This window comes from Sapajus apella, unplaced genomic scaffold, assembly GCF_009761245.1.
Source record: "Sapajus apella isolate SASKATOON/1434 unplaced genomic scaffold, GSC_monkey_1.0 scaffold3, whole genome shotgun sequence".
NCBI lineage: Eukaryota > Metazoa > Chordata > Mammalia > Primates > Cebidae > Sapajus > Sapajus apella.
In genome coordinates, this window is record NW_022436943.1 from 54,119,264 (window position 1) to 54,136,882 (window position 17,619).

Below are 17,619 nucleotides of genomic sequence, written 5' to 3' on the forward strand. Positions count from 1 at the left end.
TAAATTCATGCATTTTGTAGCATGGCAGTAGCCTAGAGCATGCTTAAAATAGACCATTTGGATAAAAGGCATAATTGCAATGAGATTAATTTTCAATAATTTTTAAATTCTGAAATAGGCCATCTTCTCTATCTTGGTTCCTACTCCGATAACATCGTTATTAGGAGCAATTCTATGAGTGACAGGTGGGTGTGCAGAATTTCTCACTGACATACTTCTTCCCAAGTAAATTGACCTTTGGACAAAGGTGGATTTAATCAAGTTTTGTTGACTCAGAAGGAAACATGCTAACATGTATTTAAGATTGATGGCTTCAGAAGTGCAAGGCTGGGAGGACACCTGCCCAGGGGTGGCAGAAGACCCTACGGTGGTAATACATCTTCTAATACTCTTTCTTGGTAGTGGGGTTAGACTGGGTGCATGAGAATTTCAAGAACTTTTAAGAACCTTCCAAACCACCATTCTTCCAGCTCACCCTCCCCCAAATCTTCCATCCTTGGGAGGAAGAGTTCTTCCTTTCTTGGGTGGTCTAGCCCCCCACCCCAGCCCCCATCCATGGAGAAGCCAACAAAGTGGTAACTATTCCTACATTCTTTACCTAGAAGTCCCTGGTTGTAGATAATAATGATGTCTACACATGAAGCATTAAAATTGCTTCAGTGACCAGGTCAATGGCCTCATAATTCTATAATTCTATATTATGCTATTACAGGTGAAATTGGCACTTCTGACTCTGAAAATACTGGCTTTATGGGACTGTGGCTTGCTAATTGGTCTGATTAAAAAATATATACAAAATGGCACTTGATATCATTTGATTACCTAGAGAGTGGTAGAAACAGCTGTAATTTTGCAAGGTAATATCAAGACAATAAAGGAGTGTTACAAGGCTGCTCTCTGACTAAGGGATGGCTTTCTTCCCTAAGCCTCTTTGAAACCCATCTTTCATGCATGAAGAAGGAACCCAAGATATTCATACTATTTTGGGACTTACTAGAGTAGTAAAAACTCAAGAGCAGCCTGATGTATGACAGAATAAATATTTAAAAATTATGTTAATAATAAAATCAAGAAAGTGATTAGTATACATATGATTTAGAAAAATGCAAGAGAAAACCTGGGACCATTCATGCTCCGTGTTCCTCTTCCTGCTCATCTAAATAAGACATGGAGTGGTTCAACAAATTTTGAATGTCTCCAAGACAGAAATGTACATTTTGCTCATTACCTAATTGTAGATTCCAGCATCCTAACCCATCAGAAAATTCATTCATTTGCTTAGCCTTCTTTTCTTTGCCCAGATTTCTCCTTTATTATTTTATTATAATCATTATAACTCCAGTAAAAGTTGATGGGATAAAGTAAGAAACATTTTAGAGTTTATGATACGTTTTTCTTGAAATTTTTAAAGCCTCCATTTAACTTTGATTTTCTTTATCAATGACAGAAAAAAATTGAGAGACATTCTGGACATAGCTAAGAGCCAATTGTACTCAGCCAAATAATTATCTAAAGATTATCTTGTGTGGCAAATCCTTGGTCTTACGTGGCTGCTAACCAAAAAAAGAAGTAACATTAAATGAATGTTTTAGAAAATACTCAGCACAGAACTTGGTTCATAGTAAGCACTATTTACAATAGTTATCATAATATAAAACTGGAAAAAGCTTGTGTGTAAAAACTGAAGCTCATTCAACTTTTGTTTAATGTACACTTGATCTTTTTTTCTTTTCTTTTTTTTTTTTTTTTTTTTTTTTTGAGGTGGAGTCTCTCTCTGTCACCCAGGCTGGAGTGCAGTGGTGCCATCCTGGCTCACTGCAGCCTCTGCCTTCCAGGTTCAAGCGATTCTTGTGCCTCAGCCTCCTGAGTAGCTGGGATTACAGGTGCATGCCACCACACCCAGCTAATTTTTATATTTTTAGTAGAGGCAGCATTTTGTCATATTGGCCAGGCTGGTCTCGAATTCCTGACCTTAAGTAATCCGCCCGCCACAGCCTCCCAAAGTGCTAGGATTAAAGGCGTGAGCCACCGCTCCTAGCCAGGTTTCATCTTTCTAGGAGGCTGTCTCTGGCTTTGTCTTCTCTTGAGCCATCTTGTCCTAAAAGTACCTCCTTGATTGCTCAAACTGATCAGCTTTTTTGGGATAGACAGTTCAAGGGTGGTTTGGAGACTCGTCACTCCTTCTCCCACTGGCCTAAGAGAAAAAGTACGTTTATGTATTCACTTATTTGATTCTCACATGTTCATTGATAGATGGGGTGATAGAGTTGCCTTCGTTTTCAGGCTGCCTTTATCAAGATTCTGTCTGTTGCCAGAAACATGAGGTGGATTGTTTGTAAATGTGTATGCCTATGAATGTATACATGTGTGCATGTTTGTGGGTGTGTGTCGGGGGATGGGGGCATGAATAGAGGATAAAAGAAATGTTCATGGTTTTAACTTTGTTTTAGTTTTTACCTCTAAGGTATATTTGCTATGTGCATTGCTGTATAACACCTCCCTTGCAACCTGCTGGCTGCATCTTTCACGAATTTCAAACTATATGAAATATGGCGCTTAGGAAAGGGACAGGATTTTTCAAGGTGTCACAAAATTGGTAGAATAGCTTGGGAGAGCCAGTGAACTCTATTTGAATCCCCACTCTGCTGCCTTCTATTGCTGTGGTCCTCGGAAAAACTACTCAAGCTCTCTGAGGCTCCCTTGCCTGTCAAATAGTATAATCAGTGCCTACCTAAAGGATATTGTGACACTTAAGTAAAATGAGGCAAAACATTTAAAATAGGCATGATAGGGCCTGATATGGTAGTAAGTGTTCAACAAATATCAGTTTCCTTGTCACATTGCTGCCTCAGTTGCAATTCATTGCAGCCCCCAAGACCCTTATGTATTATCTGCATTTCGTCTGCACCACCTTGCAAAGTGACCATTATCATGCCCATTTTTAGGATGAGAAGTTCCCAGATCACAGGCCAGTGTATAAGTTCCCAGGGCACAGAAGCTGTGAGGCTTTATGCCTTCTTATAGCATCTCAGTATGAGATGCCCAATGGAGTGGACACAAACAGAATGCAAACCAAGCAGACTGCATGCTCTGAGCTGTTCCTGATGAACTTCCCAAAAATCAATAGCATAAATATGCTCTGAGTTCTGCTGGATGCACTTCCAAGAATCACTAGAGTGAATTCTCTGAGCCATGCCTGATGAACTCCCTGGGAACCACAAGAAGTGAGGATGGAAGGACAATCTTTGCAGGAGCATAAATAAATCCCTGCATGAAATATCTACCTTGGCTGGCTTGTCCTCACAGGAAGAAAAGCACGGTCTTTGATAATGATGAAACACCAGTCATCCTTGAAGAGAGAAACAATCTTTCTCATCTTATTTAGAAGATAGTGATAATAAGGATGTTGGAATAATAAAATAATTCAAAGAAAAGACAAGTGAATGACACCTACAAATTTAAACACATCTCAGAGGCCAAGGTGGTCACTGCTTGTGCTCCAATGATCCTGGGAGATTGCTGGAACCACTGCTTCCAATGAGCTAGAAGGCTGTACTTGCTAAGATTAATGAAGGTTGGAACCCTGGTATCCTGGGACACAGACACATCAAAATTGGCCCTTCCCACCATTTTCAATGAAGTTGCATTTTTGTTTTGTTTTTTAAGGGAAAGCTCTAAGATAAATCTTACAGAGCGTTTAGCCTTGTGCAGCTTTGGATCGGCAGTGGATGAATTAGAAGGACAAGGGAAAAGAAAGACTATTGCATTTATCCAAGCTTCTGTTATATGAATATTGTGCCATTTAATTTTCACAACAACCCCTAAGAGCAGACAATCATACTCATTTCAATGAGATCAAGCCCTTTGCTTTTTATCACCTAACCAGTAACTGGCTGGAATTGGGTTCAAGTCAGGAATCCAGTCTATGTTCTTTCCTCTGTCTTTCAACAAAGACTAAATACTGACGAGCAAAATGAGGATTTTATACGTGTATGTGGGTGTCCATTTGAGTAACAGAAATATAACAACTTGCCATTACCCATTATTAATTAGAAAACTAATCAACTGTCTTTTATGCCCACCTCTATTTCCAAAGTGAGACTTGAACTGAGACCTATTTGATCCCAAAGACTGTGGTCCTTATTAGCCTCATGGAGACATCCTCTCTAGATTTGTTAAAAGCCACACTACTCCTGAGTGAGGACCTGGGGGCTTTATGATGTAAGCTGATCTCTGAAGATGTGGGCAAGTGACCAGCCTAAGTCTCATGCTCAATCAAGGACAGAGAAAGAAGGCCAGCAACCTAGAATAACAAAACCCCAAAAAGAGTGTTTAGCAAAATGCAGGTCTTCTTGCAAAATCAGAATCTTGGGAGCAGAGCGATGGCATAGTACCGCGTTTCAAACAAGATCCTCAGGTGATTCTTAAGTTGGAAATGATTAGCCTTGGACAAAGATAGTTTTAGTACATACATTTGTCACAAGGACAAAGGAGGCCTTTTCTCAAAACAATTAAGAATTAAGAGGTAAAATACCAGTACTAAAAGAAGGAAGGAATTTTAATCTTCCTTAATGTGGCTTGATTATAACATTTTACCCACAAAAATGCCCATATCCAAAGCATAAATTCTCAGTCACTTTTGAAGTATATACTAAACATACCTTAATCTTTATTCAAGATGAGGAAGTTACCTTATTCTAAGGTGATAACATTGTTTTTGGAACACTTAGCTTAATTAAATTATTCCAAATAAGTGTTCCTATGTTATTAAGCTTTCCTAAGATGCTAAAGTTTTGGGTTCGCTACTCTGGCTTGGAAACATCCATATGTAATTGTAATTAATTGATTTCCCTATCCTAAGTTTCATTCAGAGCCTTGTTCCAGAAGAGAAGTGAGGACCAGAGGCTGAGAAACATCACTTTCTTGTAAGCGCTCTGAAAATGGAAAAGCCCTAGATAAGTGATAAAGGTTAAGCTCCTCAGTATGTAAAGAAACCTCACAAATTAGTAAGACAAAGGTGAGTACTGCAGTGAAAGATGAGCAGTGAAGAAGACAAATGTGTAAATTATAACACTAAGGTACTAGAAATGTGCAAATCACAAAAGGAGAAATGTAAGGGCCAAAACATGTACTGACAAACCTTCAACTGCAATAATAGTTTTAAAAATAAACACAAATGCCAGGCAGGTGCTGCTTTTTACTTCTTATCAAATTGGCAATTTAAAAAAAGTATAAGCATAATTTTTGAGGGCAATTTCAAAATGATTATCAAGTGCTTTTAAATGTGGTTTCTCTTTTACTCATCCCTAGGATTTTATCCTAAAAAATAAATAAGCAAAAATGCATAATTTAACCATGAGAATAGTCATTGCAACCTTATTTGTAATTTATAATAGTGAAAAACTTTTTTTAAAAAGCCTGAAATGGTTAAAATGTGCAATGAGATAGTATGTAAATACTAAAATTATTGTGTAATAGAATATTTAATAATGGGGAAAAAAGCTAAAGCAAATAATGTTTAACACTATGTTACAAAGCCCTGTGCATACAGTGATCTATTTTTGTAAAAGTTGCTGATATGGTTTGGCTCTGTGTCCCCACCCAAATCTCCTCTTGTAGCTCCCATAGTTTCCACATGTTGTGGGAGGGACCCAGTAGGAGATGACTGAATCACGGGAGTGGATCTTTCCCATGTTGTTCTCGTGATAGTGAATGGTTCTCACAAGATCTGATGGTTTTAAAAATGGGAGTTTCCCTGAACAAGCTCTCTTTCTCTTCTTCCTGCCAGCCATGTAAGATGTAACTTGCTTCTTCTTCACCTTCCAACATGATTGTGAGGCCTTCCCAGCCATGTAGATCTGTAAGTCCAATAAAACTCTTTCTTTTGTAAATTGCCAAGTCTTAGGTATGCCTTTATCAGCAGCATGAAAATGGATTAATACATTGTGTACCTAAGTCTGTAGATTCACACTCCTGTAAGACCAGAATGACAGATGCCAAAATGGTAACAGTGGTTACCCTGGGTTGAAAGATCCAAAGAGATTTCATTTTTTTTTTCTTTTGGCCTTATACTTAGTATAAACTTTTATTAGTGAAAATCCATTCTTCTTTTAATAAGAAAATATCCAATATGATTATAGCTTCTGACAAATATATTATGTTTTCTACCTCTCTTTACCATAGTTCTGATTTTTGCTTGCCCATGAGATCTGTAAGCCTACTTAGGAAATTTTTAGTCTGACTAAAGAAGTGCAAAGGATTTATCTGTGAAGTTTGGGTGGAGCTGAAGAGGGCCTTTGGCAACTGGAATGGGTCCCCTTTCTCTTATCCAGAGGTCTGCTTAGAAAGTCCTGATGGGTTGACTGGGTAGTGAAGGAAGATGTTGAGTCACCAATTCTAACCTGGCTGAGGCTCAAGCCTTGGGTTGCATGACTTGTTACGTATCATCTACACTGGGTGATTTTTGAGGGTGAAAGGAGGTGATACTAATTTTACATTGTAAAAACAGGCATCTACTACTGTCCCCCTGCAAACCAGGACATATGGCCACTATGGTCATAGGAAATTCATGGATTCATAGCATTAACTGCTGAAAAGGTCCAACGTCCTCATTTCACAGATAAGGAATCCAAGGAATAGGGAAGGAAAGCTGTGCTGGCTAAGCCACATGAGTCATGAGCACACTGTTCTGAAGCTTAACTCAAAAGACTCCTGTGAGGGAGCGGGGAGTGAACCACCTTTGAAATTCCATGACTGGGAGTACACCGAACTTTTATTCTCCCCTGAAACTCCACTGAAAAGAGTCAGATCAAAATTGACCCATGCCTTTTGGCTCTTAGGATTTACAAAAAATATCCTGATAACAGCTATAGGGGTGAGGCAGTCTTCCCTAACCTTCTTAAACTGAGTCTTTATTCATTTCCTTTTTCATTCAACAAGTATTTATGTAATACCATGAAGTAGATAAAAGTCCTGTTTCACATAATGCTGTGGATAGATATGCCAAGTGTTATAGGCAAACTGACCAGGGAATGTCTGAATAATATTTCTATACATTTCAATGGAGCTTCATTCATTTTAGTGTTTAAACATTTCATTGTTCTCGAATTCACTCATAAAGGTGGAAAGGGTTCCCTTATTCATGTGTCTTCTTATTGTTCAAACAGAATAAAGCTCTTTCTTTCCCACAAAGATTGCAAGGGAACAATTATTTCCATTTCTGTTTTTCCATTCAGAAAACATACTTCTATGGTCCAGACTTGTTCCCAAGAAGGAGGGTAGGGAAGCGGAAAGAGAAGAAGCTTTAGAATCATAAATATTATATGTATTTTAAAAATTCTAATATATATAATTAATAAAATGCACAATTTACCTTTAAAATGAGCACCTTAACATCTCTAAAATCAGCATGCATCTTATCAGCGGAATCTTAAAATCTTGAGTTCTTTCAAGGGAGGTTTGCAATTGCTTCTGTTGGCCACCAGGTGGCAATATCAACCCAGGATCATTTTAAATTCAATTATCTGCTTGAGAATTTTTTTTTTTTTTGGTCCACATTCAGAATGTGAATTCCTGGAGGTGAAGTCTGCAGCAAATCTATGCAGATTCCATTTTGAAGTTTAAATGCTTGGGGAGCTTCTTTCTTTTATTTAATCAATATAAGCGTATAGGCGTGTGAGTTTCCTCACTGCCCTTGTTTAAGAGTGATGTCTCACCTGTCCCCCAACCCCCACAACCTTACCCTAGGGGTGTAAGCCCAGCTTGTGTGTGTGTGTGTGTGTGTGTGTGTGTGTGTGTGTGTGTGTGTGCGTTTCCTCTTAGCAACCCATATTGAGGGTTTTTTCCTTTCTGAGTGCTGCATAGAAAATAGAGCATCTTGCAGTTGATGACACCTTTACGGTAGCTGGATTTTGAGATCTAAGATCTCTACTTAACCTCTTGGAAGATAAGTTTTCTCTTTAGTAAGTGAAATAGTAAACTGATATATATAACAGCAAGCACAGAGAAAATGCATCTTAATACTATTTTCTGATTCTGGAATCCTATGTATTTGAAAGTCTTGTTTTAATTTTGTTATAGCTCTAGAACCCTTTTCTACTTAACCTCTCGTGTAACCTCCCTCTCTGTGCCTCCCACCACACCCAAAGTTCAACAAAAGGAAAATGAAGACAGCACAGGATTGTCCTCTTCTTCTTCGTAGGAAACCCTGGAAAATCAAGTCCTGGGGACTCCTGGCAGAGGCAGACAAGAGCAGTGACTATGGCATCACCGTGGGCTCAGATTTCAGTCCCTCTCTGACAGTTTGACTTTGGAAAAGCTTCATAATAATTTCTCCATGTCTCCTTTCATCAAGTATAAAATGAGGCTCATAATAACATCTACTTTATATTACTGTTGTCAGTTGATTTATGCAGACAGCTTAGAAATAGTGCCTTGTACTTACTAAATACCCAATGAATACTTATGATATATTCTCTGTTCAGCAGTAACACAGTCCTTAGAGATAGTCTCAGAGCAAGAGTCAATGAAAAATATCTCTGTGGCAGGAGAGGAGTGAGTGTTTTCTGATGTGTCCTGTTGCCATCACCACTGGGGGAACCCATGCAATGCTTAGCACAGGACAGGTGGCCTGTGGTTAGACTGTCTATGGGCAAGTCCTGTGTTTGTTCAGGGTGCTGTCCTCTGGCTCTTGTGGAAGAATCTTCCCTAGACACAGAAATCAACCTCAGGCATGCTGTGCCTCCCTTAGGTCCATTTCTGCTCCAATACCAGATGGCTGCAGATGAGATGTGAATGCTATTAAATAAAGCACACTAGAAACTATAGTATGCAGGGGTTAGATTATTAGAGAAGCAAATATATCTTTAGCAAAAATAGATAAAAGCATTTTGTATAGCTCTGGACACAGGTATTTACGCAAGCTAATTGAGAAGATTCTTCATAAAGCTATCTGCTCTTCATCCTAGCTTCTTCAATGCAGTAACCAGGAAAGAAAACACATTTAATTTGGACCTTAAGCCCTTAATAATATGGTGAATTAGAGAAGTGTGTCTGCTACTTTTTTTGTGGGGGGTCGAGTGAGGCAAAATGTTTCTTTTCCTTTTGTTAGTGCATAGACACAATCCATTTCAAATTGGAACTGCAGGTGAAGGTATTAATTTTGGAGTCTGCAATCTTTAGGTAGTTACCAAAGAAACTCATTGGGGATGGTGTATGTGCACAGAATTGTGAATTCTCTAAACCAAGGAAAGCAAATCTCCCAGGCAGCTGAACAAACTCTCAAAAAAATTGCTCACTGGAGCTTTACAGAGTATTGAATCAAACTCCTGAAATTTGCTTGTAGATTCCCTGCTGTTCCTGCCGGAGGCTCCTGCAGATGCCAGGCACCCCTTGTGCTCAGTCAAGGAAGGTCTGTCAGCTTCCATCAGCGCAAAGGAGCAATCCAGTTAAGCAGGGTCAGCACCCCGTCTTCCCACTCCCCTCTCCAGTTCAAAGCTGAGGTGGGGGATGGAAATGGAAAAAGTCGCCATTAATGTGGTGATAGTTGCCATCTTTGAACACTTTACCTAATCAAGGTATTGTCTTGGAGACTTTCATATTCGCCATGAGGTAGGCGCATTCATTATCCTCATTGTACAGAGAGGAACTCATGCTCAGAGAGGTTACTTAACAAAGGTCACATAGCAAGAAAGTGGCAGAGGTGGAATTCAAATTTGACTCTGAATCCACAACCCACCTTCTTTCTACTATGCCTAGGTCAGGGGACTCCAAGGCAGCAGACAACTGGGAAAATGGGAGAATAGATGTCTAAAATCTAAGAAAGACAGTGTTTATCACTGATGCTTACATCAAGCTATTGGGTGTCCTCATTTATTACATTAAAATGGTTGCAGCTGATGTGAATTCATCTAAAAGCAAAGGTAAGTGGCTGTTAATGCTACGTGGCTTAATAATCTCAGAGTGGAAGAAACTCTTTTGATGCGTACTGAGTTAAAGGAGTCTTTATTCTTTTAGTCTTCTTTTCCTTAAAGAGCAAGCTGACGTTCTCTTAATCTAACCAGCATCTCCTTTCATGGCTTTCAGTCTACTCATGATTTTCAAGGAGAAAAATTAAAGACAGTACCAAACCAAAGCAAACAAACAAAGAAACCAAAACCACAGCCCCTGGGCTCTCTCTCTAGTCCCGTGAACATTTACAACAATTTACTCAGAAAAAGAGCCGCTGTGGAGACCCAGCTCTACCTTATGCTCCAGGCTGGAGTCTTTAAACATCAGTGAGAATGGCTTGATATGCTCTCTTCTCAATTTATCGCCACTCCGCAAGTCGATGGTATGTTCTATTCTCTTGTTAATTTCCTCAGGCCCAGACTGGACATGCAAAGCTTGTGCAAGATGGTTTGGAAGCAGATTTATTGAATTTCTTGTTAGGGCAGCCAGAGTCTAGGGGGAAAGCACATGCAAACACAATAAACCTGCTAGTCCCCTTTACATAAAAAAGAAATGCAATGTTTTTAGATCATGTTGCATTGCAAACAGTAATAGCATTCCATGCAGTTGTATTCAGTGAAACCTACAGTAGTCGATCTGATAGCATTTGATGCAGAGAAGTACAACCTGGCAAAATATTCCTTTTCTCTGTGTAGGCACACTGAATTCCTTTGGTTGAGGTATTTGGAGAGTTGTTGGCTTAGAAATGTTAATCAAGACCCTTTCTCTAGCCAGGCACAACCTGGGTATGAGAGAAAGAGAACCAAAAAAATAACAGAAAGTAAATATATGTTAAAAGTCCACAAAAATGATCATCTCCAACTGAGTAGATTCCACATTTTCGTGTGACCTTTCATTTAATGGTGGTTTAGAGACTTGGGGTTTTATGGCTTGCATTTTTTTTTTTTTTTTTTTTTAGCATTGCTCATAGAAAGACAGCCAAATGTGCCAGAATCTGCTCCTTAAACTTGATAAAGATTGTTAAATTTTAATACGTTGCTGATATGTCCCTCCCCCAGCATTATTAATATATAGGCCATTATATATCTATATCTTTGTATAGATATATGTTTGTAACTTCTTTTAGGTAAAAAATGCAAGCAAGTTGCAGTCTCCCACCATTTCACAGGGTTACACAGCACGAGACGGGGAAAGGCATAACCACCATGGTTGGTCACTGGATATGGATACATGGATGCAGAAACTGTATTGGCTTCTGAAGAGACACCAGGTTTGGCAGGGAGACCTTTTCTCCTGGTGATTCAGTAGCTGTGATAAGATTATCTGGCTGGATCTAGCCAAATGCAGTGTTCACTCACAGCACCAATTTAAGGCAGTTTCTTAGACCAAAAAAAAAAAAAAAAAAAAAAAATATGTGAGTCGGACCTAGACCTGAAAGGATACAGGGACAAGGAAGCCCAGCCCATCCTTCCAAGAGATTTTCTTGAGGGAAAGTAGAAGATGCCACACATATGTAGAGTGAGTAAGAAAGTGAAAATTCTCTGCCTCTATACATACTCACTTCATTTGCTTTTCTCTGCCAGCCTCTCAGCTTAGCTATGTTTAGAACACAGGCTAGATGAAGATAAGATTATAGAGTCATCAAACGGCGCCTGTGAGAGGTGACATAGGACGCTGCAGATCCTCTTGCCAAACTCGGATATTGATGAGCCTCAGAAAGTCTTGCTCATTTGCCACCAAGCCAGATCTGCTGACTCCAGGACCACAGCTGGAGTCATGAGCTTTGACCTCTGGAAGCCATCCAGTCCACCCCATAAGGAGTCTCCTTATGGTGTTGTTGAGCCCTTCATTTTAACCTTCATGAAGACATTCAGTGTAACATAAATTCAAAGTCTAAAGCATTCTACACCTGGGCTCATCATGGCTAGAATTTACTGAAACAACCCTAGAATAAAGAATAGAGCTGCATATGCCAACACGAGAAAGCAAAGTATATGCTCTTAGGCCACTGAAGCATGTAATTTCAGCTCTGAGTACCAAGGAGACAACTACAGAGAAAAAAATAGATGTTAGGGGGAGGTATGTTAGGAGAAGGGCTGGAGTAGACCCAAGGAAGCAGGAACCAATGTTCCAGATAATTGAACAGCAGGATACATGTGAAGCCAGAGAATTTAGCCCCTGGAATTAAATGCTATTTAGTGCAGCATCCCAGAGAGCAGAGGAAGCTGAACTGTCAGCCACTTGGTGGATTTCCCATTGATTTCTTGGGCAGAAGTTTTTTTCACACAGCATGAAAAGTGACAAAACTCCATTTTCTGTCTTGGAGAGGGGATGGAAAGGATGCTCCAACTGCCCTTGTCTGACCATACATTCTGACTTTGGGGTGCCAGAATGCCCTTGTAAGTGCTTGGAATTGGGATCTAATAGCTGGAGATGAAGTCTGCTACAACATCTAAGTGCATTCATAGTTAGGCATCACTCACTGTCTGATATTTTTATTTGTATATGGTTTTCCTTCTTTGAACTAAATTGAGCTTTTCCACTCCACCAGTCCCTTATGCCTTCAGTGACTGTAAGATCTTTGGATTTCACAGAGGAGGGAAGTTTCAAAAAATAGTTTTGGGACTGATTTGTTTAAATTACAGTAGCAGCAGCAGCAGTAGCAACTACAGCTCTTTAATATGACCATTATTTACTAAGAGAAAGAGCATTTTTTCCTTCAACAGGAATGATGCAATCTCAGAATAAAATACAGTGCTTTGCATTGAATACATTTAGTTTAATAAATAACTCTCTACTTTGCCCTTATATTTCTCATATTGATGTGGATTGGTGAAAATGTTAGCAGGAACCAATACTGGTATGTAGAGGACATTTGGAAATGGGAATAGACATTGCTTCCTGGTTGCCTGTGCTGTATTCATCTGTCCATTCAGAGAAGGATTCTGCTGCCATTGGCCACTTCTGTAGAACAGTGACCAATGAAATCTCCTCCTTTCAAAGCTCCCCTGCTCCTCTCCACATTCTATTGGCTGTTTATGTGGTCGCTTCAAATGAGAGAGAAATTTAGAGGCATCCTTCTTTCTTTCATCACTGCCACCAAGTTATAGGTAATAGTTGGGAAGGAGCTCCTTTCATCAAAATGTGAATAATGTGGTGGAGAATTGTTTTCTTGTCCATGTAATTATTTTTATTCAATGCAAGTGTTTTCCTGGTATTTTATGCAGATAGTCAAATTTCAGTGATCTCCTTTCGGATCATTTCCTCTGTTAATTACATGTGACAATTACATGTGCCGTTTGGCCAGCAATCTCTTTAGCACCTACCTCATTTCTTAAGGGAATATGTACTTAAGAGAAGACCATCATTAACTCAAGTAGGCAAGCAAATTGAAACTAGAAAGGGATATCAGGAAATCATCTACTTTCATTTAACCCCCAGTACACTGCAAAGTATACATGTCTTTGGGGCGACTATGATTTGGGATTATCTGTGATACCTCTCTATCTCATTAGTCATTAGTAATGACTACTAAGAAGTCACCTTCAGTGGGACAATGTTATCAGCATCAAAAAGCCACACACTGATATATTCACAGTGATTCATTTGTAATCAGTAGTGGAGACATGTATAACTTGTCTTATTTGTATATTTAGAGTCATACTGGAATAAGCTATTTTTAATAGAATAGGGCTTTCTCTTTTTAAGACTTATGGCACCAGTGTGAGCTAGACTGAGATCATGTTTAAAAATAGGGTAAGCTTCCAAATGTGATTCCAATATTAAATTGACCTCCAAAATTCTTTCACATAAGTACCATAAGCAGTTGGCTAAAGAATAGGAAAAACAAAAGGATAAAAATGGAAGAAAACAGGAAATGCCATAATACTTTACTAAAATATATATATATATAAAATTGAATACATATATTTGAACACATGTTTCAATGGATGATTGAAGTATACATAATCATATATAATATATATGTATATGTGTGTAGTTAGCTGGGTTTTTTATATTTGGATGTGAGATTGAAGCAGCAATGTAATAAATAATGTTATCAATGATTGTATAAATAAATAATGCTATTTATTTACTTTAGCTGGTGTTTTAGATATTTGGGAGGTCAGATTGGAGCAGCAGAAATGTCAGAGGTTGCAGCTGAGATGGCCTCTCATGACTGAGTTTTTTCCCAAAAAGACACTAAAGCTCCTAGATTTCTCCCAATGGAGACATCTTTAGGTATTTCCATAAATGCTTCCTCCCTCACAGGTGTTTGAGACAGATCAAAGTGCAAGTGAGAACCAGAGTTCCTTCTGAACTGAGTTTCTGATGATAGGGTCTTGCTTGACAGTCTGGGCATTCTGGTGAAAATTATAATGAGAGGGCCAGGTAGCTCTATATGAATTGCATTTGAATGGGCTGGTGGAAGTTACAAATCCTTTTAAGCTCATCATTTGGTTTATGATCAGAAGATTCTTCTTTAGGACTTGTCTTGTATCTGTGTTTCCAGTGAAACCCTGCTTTTCCTGCAGGTGCTATCACTTCATAGATGGCCATAAAATTTTGTATTTATTAATCAGTTTGTCACAGCAAATAAATTCTTCCCAGCAAGATTACAGGCTGAAGGTGTACTGTCTAGAAACATCCAGTTTTGTTGAGTCAAACCTATTTTAGGGCTTAGAGATCACATACTCAAATCTCTAAAGACCCTGTAAAGCATCCGTGTAGACACTGTAAATCAGCTTACATAGTTATAGAGCTGGAGTGATCTATTTCATTGTTGGATCCTCCTCTTTCTCCAAAATTTGTTTCAAGAAACACAAGAATGATGAGGTGCTTCATTACAAAATGGTTCTGTGGATCAATCGGTTTAGAAAATGTAGATCAATTATTTATTTTCTGACATTTCTCCTTACCTTCCTTTTGTCTCTTTTGCTTCTTTGTCCCCAGGGCCTATGACAATGCTGGATACTTTGTAGTCACTTAAATACTTTGTAGCCACAATAAATGTGTTCACTGAATGGAAAATTTCTTTTACCTTCCTATCTCAGTATACTATACTGAGATAAAGGCACTGGTAGGTTCTGTAGAAATAAGATTTTTAAACTCTGCATCTTCCAAGCTTTTTTGACCACAAATCCCCCTATCTGGAATTGCCTCTATATGTTTCATGGAATGCTGTTTGGGAAACAGTGCCCTAAAGTTCTTAGCTGCTTTTATTCACAATTTCCACACACTAGACCTGTTTCTGATCTCTGAACAAGATCTATATACATCTCCCTCCATGTGGCTGCTTTCCAGTGTCCTTAGTTTTCTTCCTCGGCACACTAAATTTATTTTCCCAATTGTTCCATAGGTGATATAATGTCTACATACTGCACAATTCTTCCAGTGCTCATGGGATCTGACCTTGTGGTGGAGCTTGGACACCTAACATAATCTGACCTATTAAGTAATTACTCATTTTATGAGTTGAAACACGTAGCATCTAGGCATGTGTCCTACTGCTGCTTTAAAAACCAATTAAGACATCACCTTTGGAAACCTACTCTGAGGCTGCAATTGTCCTTATCACAATTACTATGATTCACTGTAATTGCCAAATTATGTGTTTGTTTCTCTAGACTATGATCTCCTTGAGGCCAGACACTGTGTTTTATTTATAAGTGAGTCTCCAGCACCTGGTATGTTTGCTAGGTTCTTTTTTTTTTTTTGGAGACAGAGTCTTCCTCTGTCACTGAAGCTGGGAGTGCAGTGACTCCATCTCAGCTCACTGCCTCCACCGGCTGGGTTCAAGCAATTCTCCTGCCTCAGCCTCCCAAGTAGCTGGGACTACAGGCATGCACCACTGTGCCTGGCTAATTTTTTTTTGGTACTAGAGATGGGCTTTCGCCATGCTGGCCAGGCTGGTCTCAAACTCCTGACCTTGTGATCCACCTGCTTTGGCCTCCAAAAGTGCTGGGATTACAGGCATGAGCCACTGTGCCCAGCATGCTAGGTTCTTAAGAAGTATATATATGAAATGAAGAAATGAATGAGTGGATGAATGAAAGATCAAGTGCCTCTATAAGAAGATTGTCCCTAGGGCAGTGTTTCTGGTCTTTTGCTATAAAAGTCCCTTTAGATTTTTTCTGTTCTCTCCCAAATGGACTTCAAATTTTGGAAAGATTCTGTTTACCAAACTATATTGAATAAGAAGTAGTTTATTTTCCTACGATTTGATCAAATGCTTAGTTTTTGCTCAGCATGAGATAACAGGCATTACCAATGCAGTTGATGATCCAGCCAAGACTAAGGCCATTTAAAGGCAGCCTAATGATGCTTGTCAATGTGAGGTTTTTATTATTGTTATTATTACACTTTAAGTTCTGGATTACATTGTGCAGAATGTGTGGGTTTGTTAAACAAGTATACATGTGACCTAAAGCCATAAAAGAAAACCTAGGCAATACCATTCAGGACAATGTGAGGTTTTATTCAGAGTTTTGGAATCCAGAGAAGGTCACTTCCATTACCTCCCAATACTGGCTGCTAGAGCACCAGAGACCACAAACTGGCAAGGGGTAACCTTGAGCCTTTTCTGGGACCAGCACCTGGGCTAACTTCAGTTTGTGTGTTTTCCATGAGCCAGCCGTGGAAGAAGGTTAAGGTCATTAGTGAAAGCACTTTATTCTTTATTAGCTCCCCTACGAGGAAGATGTGGTAGTCTTCGGATTTAGCTATAGCAGTTGAACACTCACAGTATGGGCCAACTCATTGCTGATATGGGAAAAACCTAGAGAGAATGCCAGGCTCAGCAATGTCAAGGCACAGCTGTGCAGCTTCTGTCTGTCACGCTGAGATGTCCTAACCTTTCCCAAAGACTCTGCTTGTTTTCAGTTTCAGGCTGGAATCTGCATTCAGAAGTAGGTAGGGCCAATAGCTTCCCTAGCCTATTCCTGGAGCATGCTTCTATCACCCCTGTGGCAGCCTTTTTCTGTGCCTAACTTGGAAGCCTCTGTACCTCTATTTTAAACTTGTTCCCTGCAGGCTTTGGGTTGTGGAAAAGGCAGAGGTTCCACCTTTCAGTCCTTATGAACTTCCTATGTCCCACAAGACGCAGGAAAAACACTAAGCCTAAGTGAGAGTACCCCAACAGTGCACATTACAGCTATTTTTTCTCTACTGTTTGTTAAAATGCCAATCAAACTGCTAGAAAAAAAAAAAAAGACTTCTACTTTAAAAGGAATGATTTTGTGCTTTTTAAAATTTTTTATAATAATATACAGTTATGTGGTACACAGTGATATGATATATGAATATGTTACACAATGATTGAATTAACCTAATTAATATATCCATCATCTTAAATACTTATCAATTATTCTTTTTAAGAAAGCTCATACCTTGGGAAAGCTTTAAGGGGATCTAATCTACAGTGATTTGCATTGAGGGCCTCAGGGAGAATGCTTGCTATGTTTGAAAACGGTACAATTTTCTTCCCTCAAATCTGGGAATGGGGAGATCTGGGATGCAATATTTTCCTAGTAAGAAAGTGTTAAGTGGTATTTGAGTAAATGTTGACTTGGAGAGCCCTTGCTAAAATATCCATATGAGATCTCCAAGACCCTGTCATACAATAAGTTTTCCTTCTTATGGGAGTGGAGGTGCTAGAGAATAAGACCATTT

The 17,619-nt window shown here is 39.1% G+C and overlaps 1 protein-coding gene across 3 annotated transcripts in view; it reads right to left on the minus strand.

The window, feature by feature from the left end:
• Positions 1-17,619, minus strand: part of ADCY8 (adenylate cyclase 8) — a 261,483-nt gene that overhangs the window by 87,254 nt on the left and 156,610 nt on the right. For 2 of the 3 annotated variants that reach the window (XM_032253684.1, XM_032253691.1), the window contains exon 8: positions 10,243-10,440. The exons of the other annotated variant lie outside the window; for it this stretch is intronic. In XM_032253684.1, the coding sequence (XP_032109575.1) occupies positions 10,243-10,440 (198 nt within the window). The remainder of the gene's footprint in view (positions 1-10,242; positions 10,441-17,619) is intronic. 3 annotated transcript variants of the gene reach the window in all.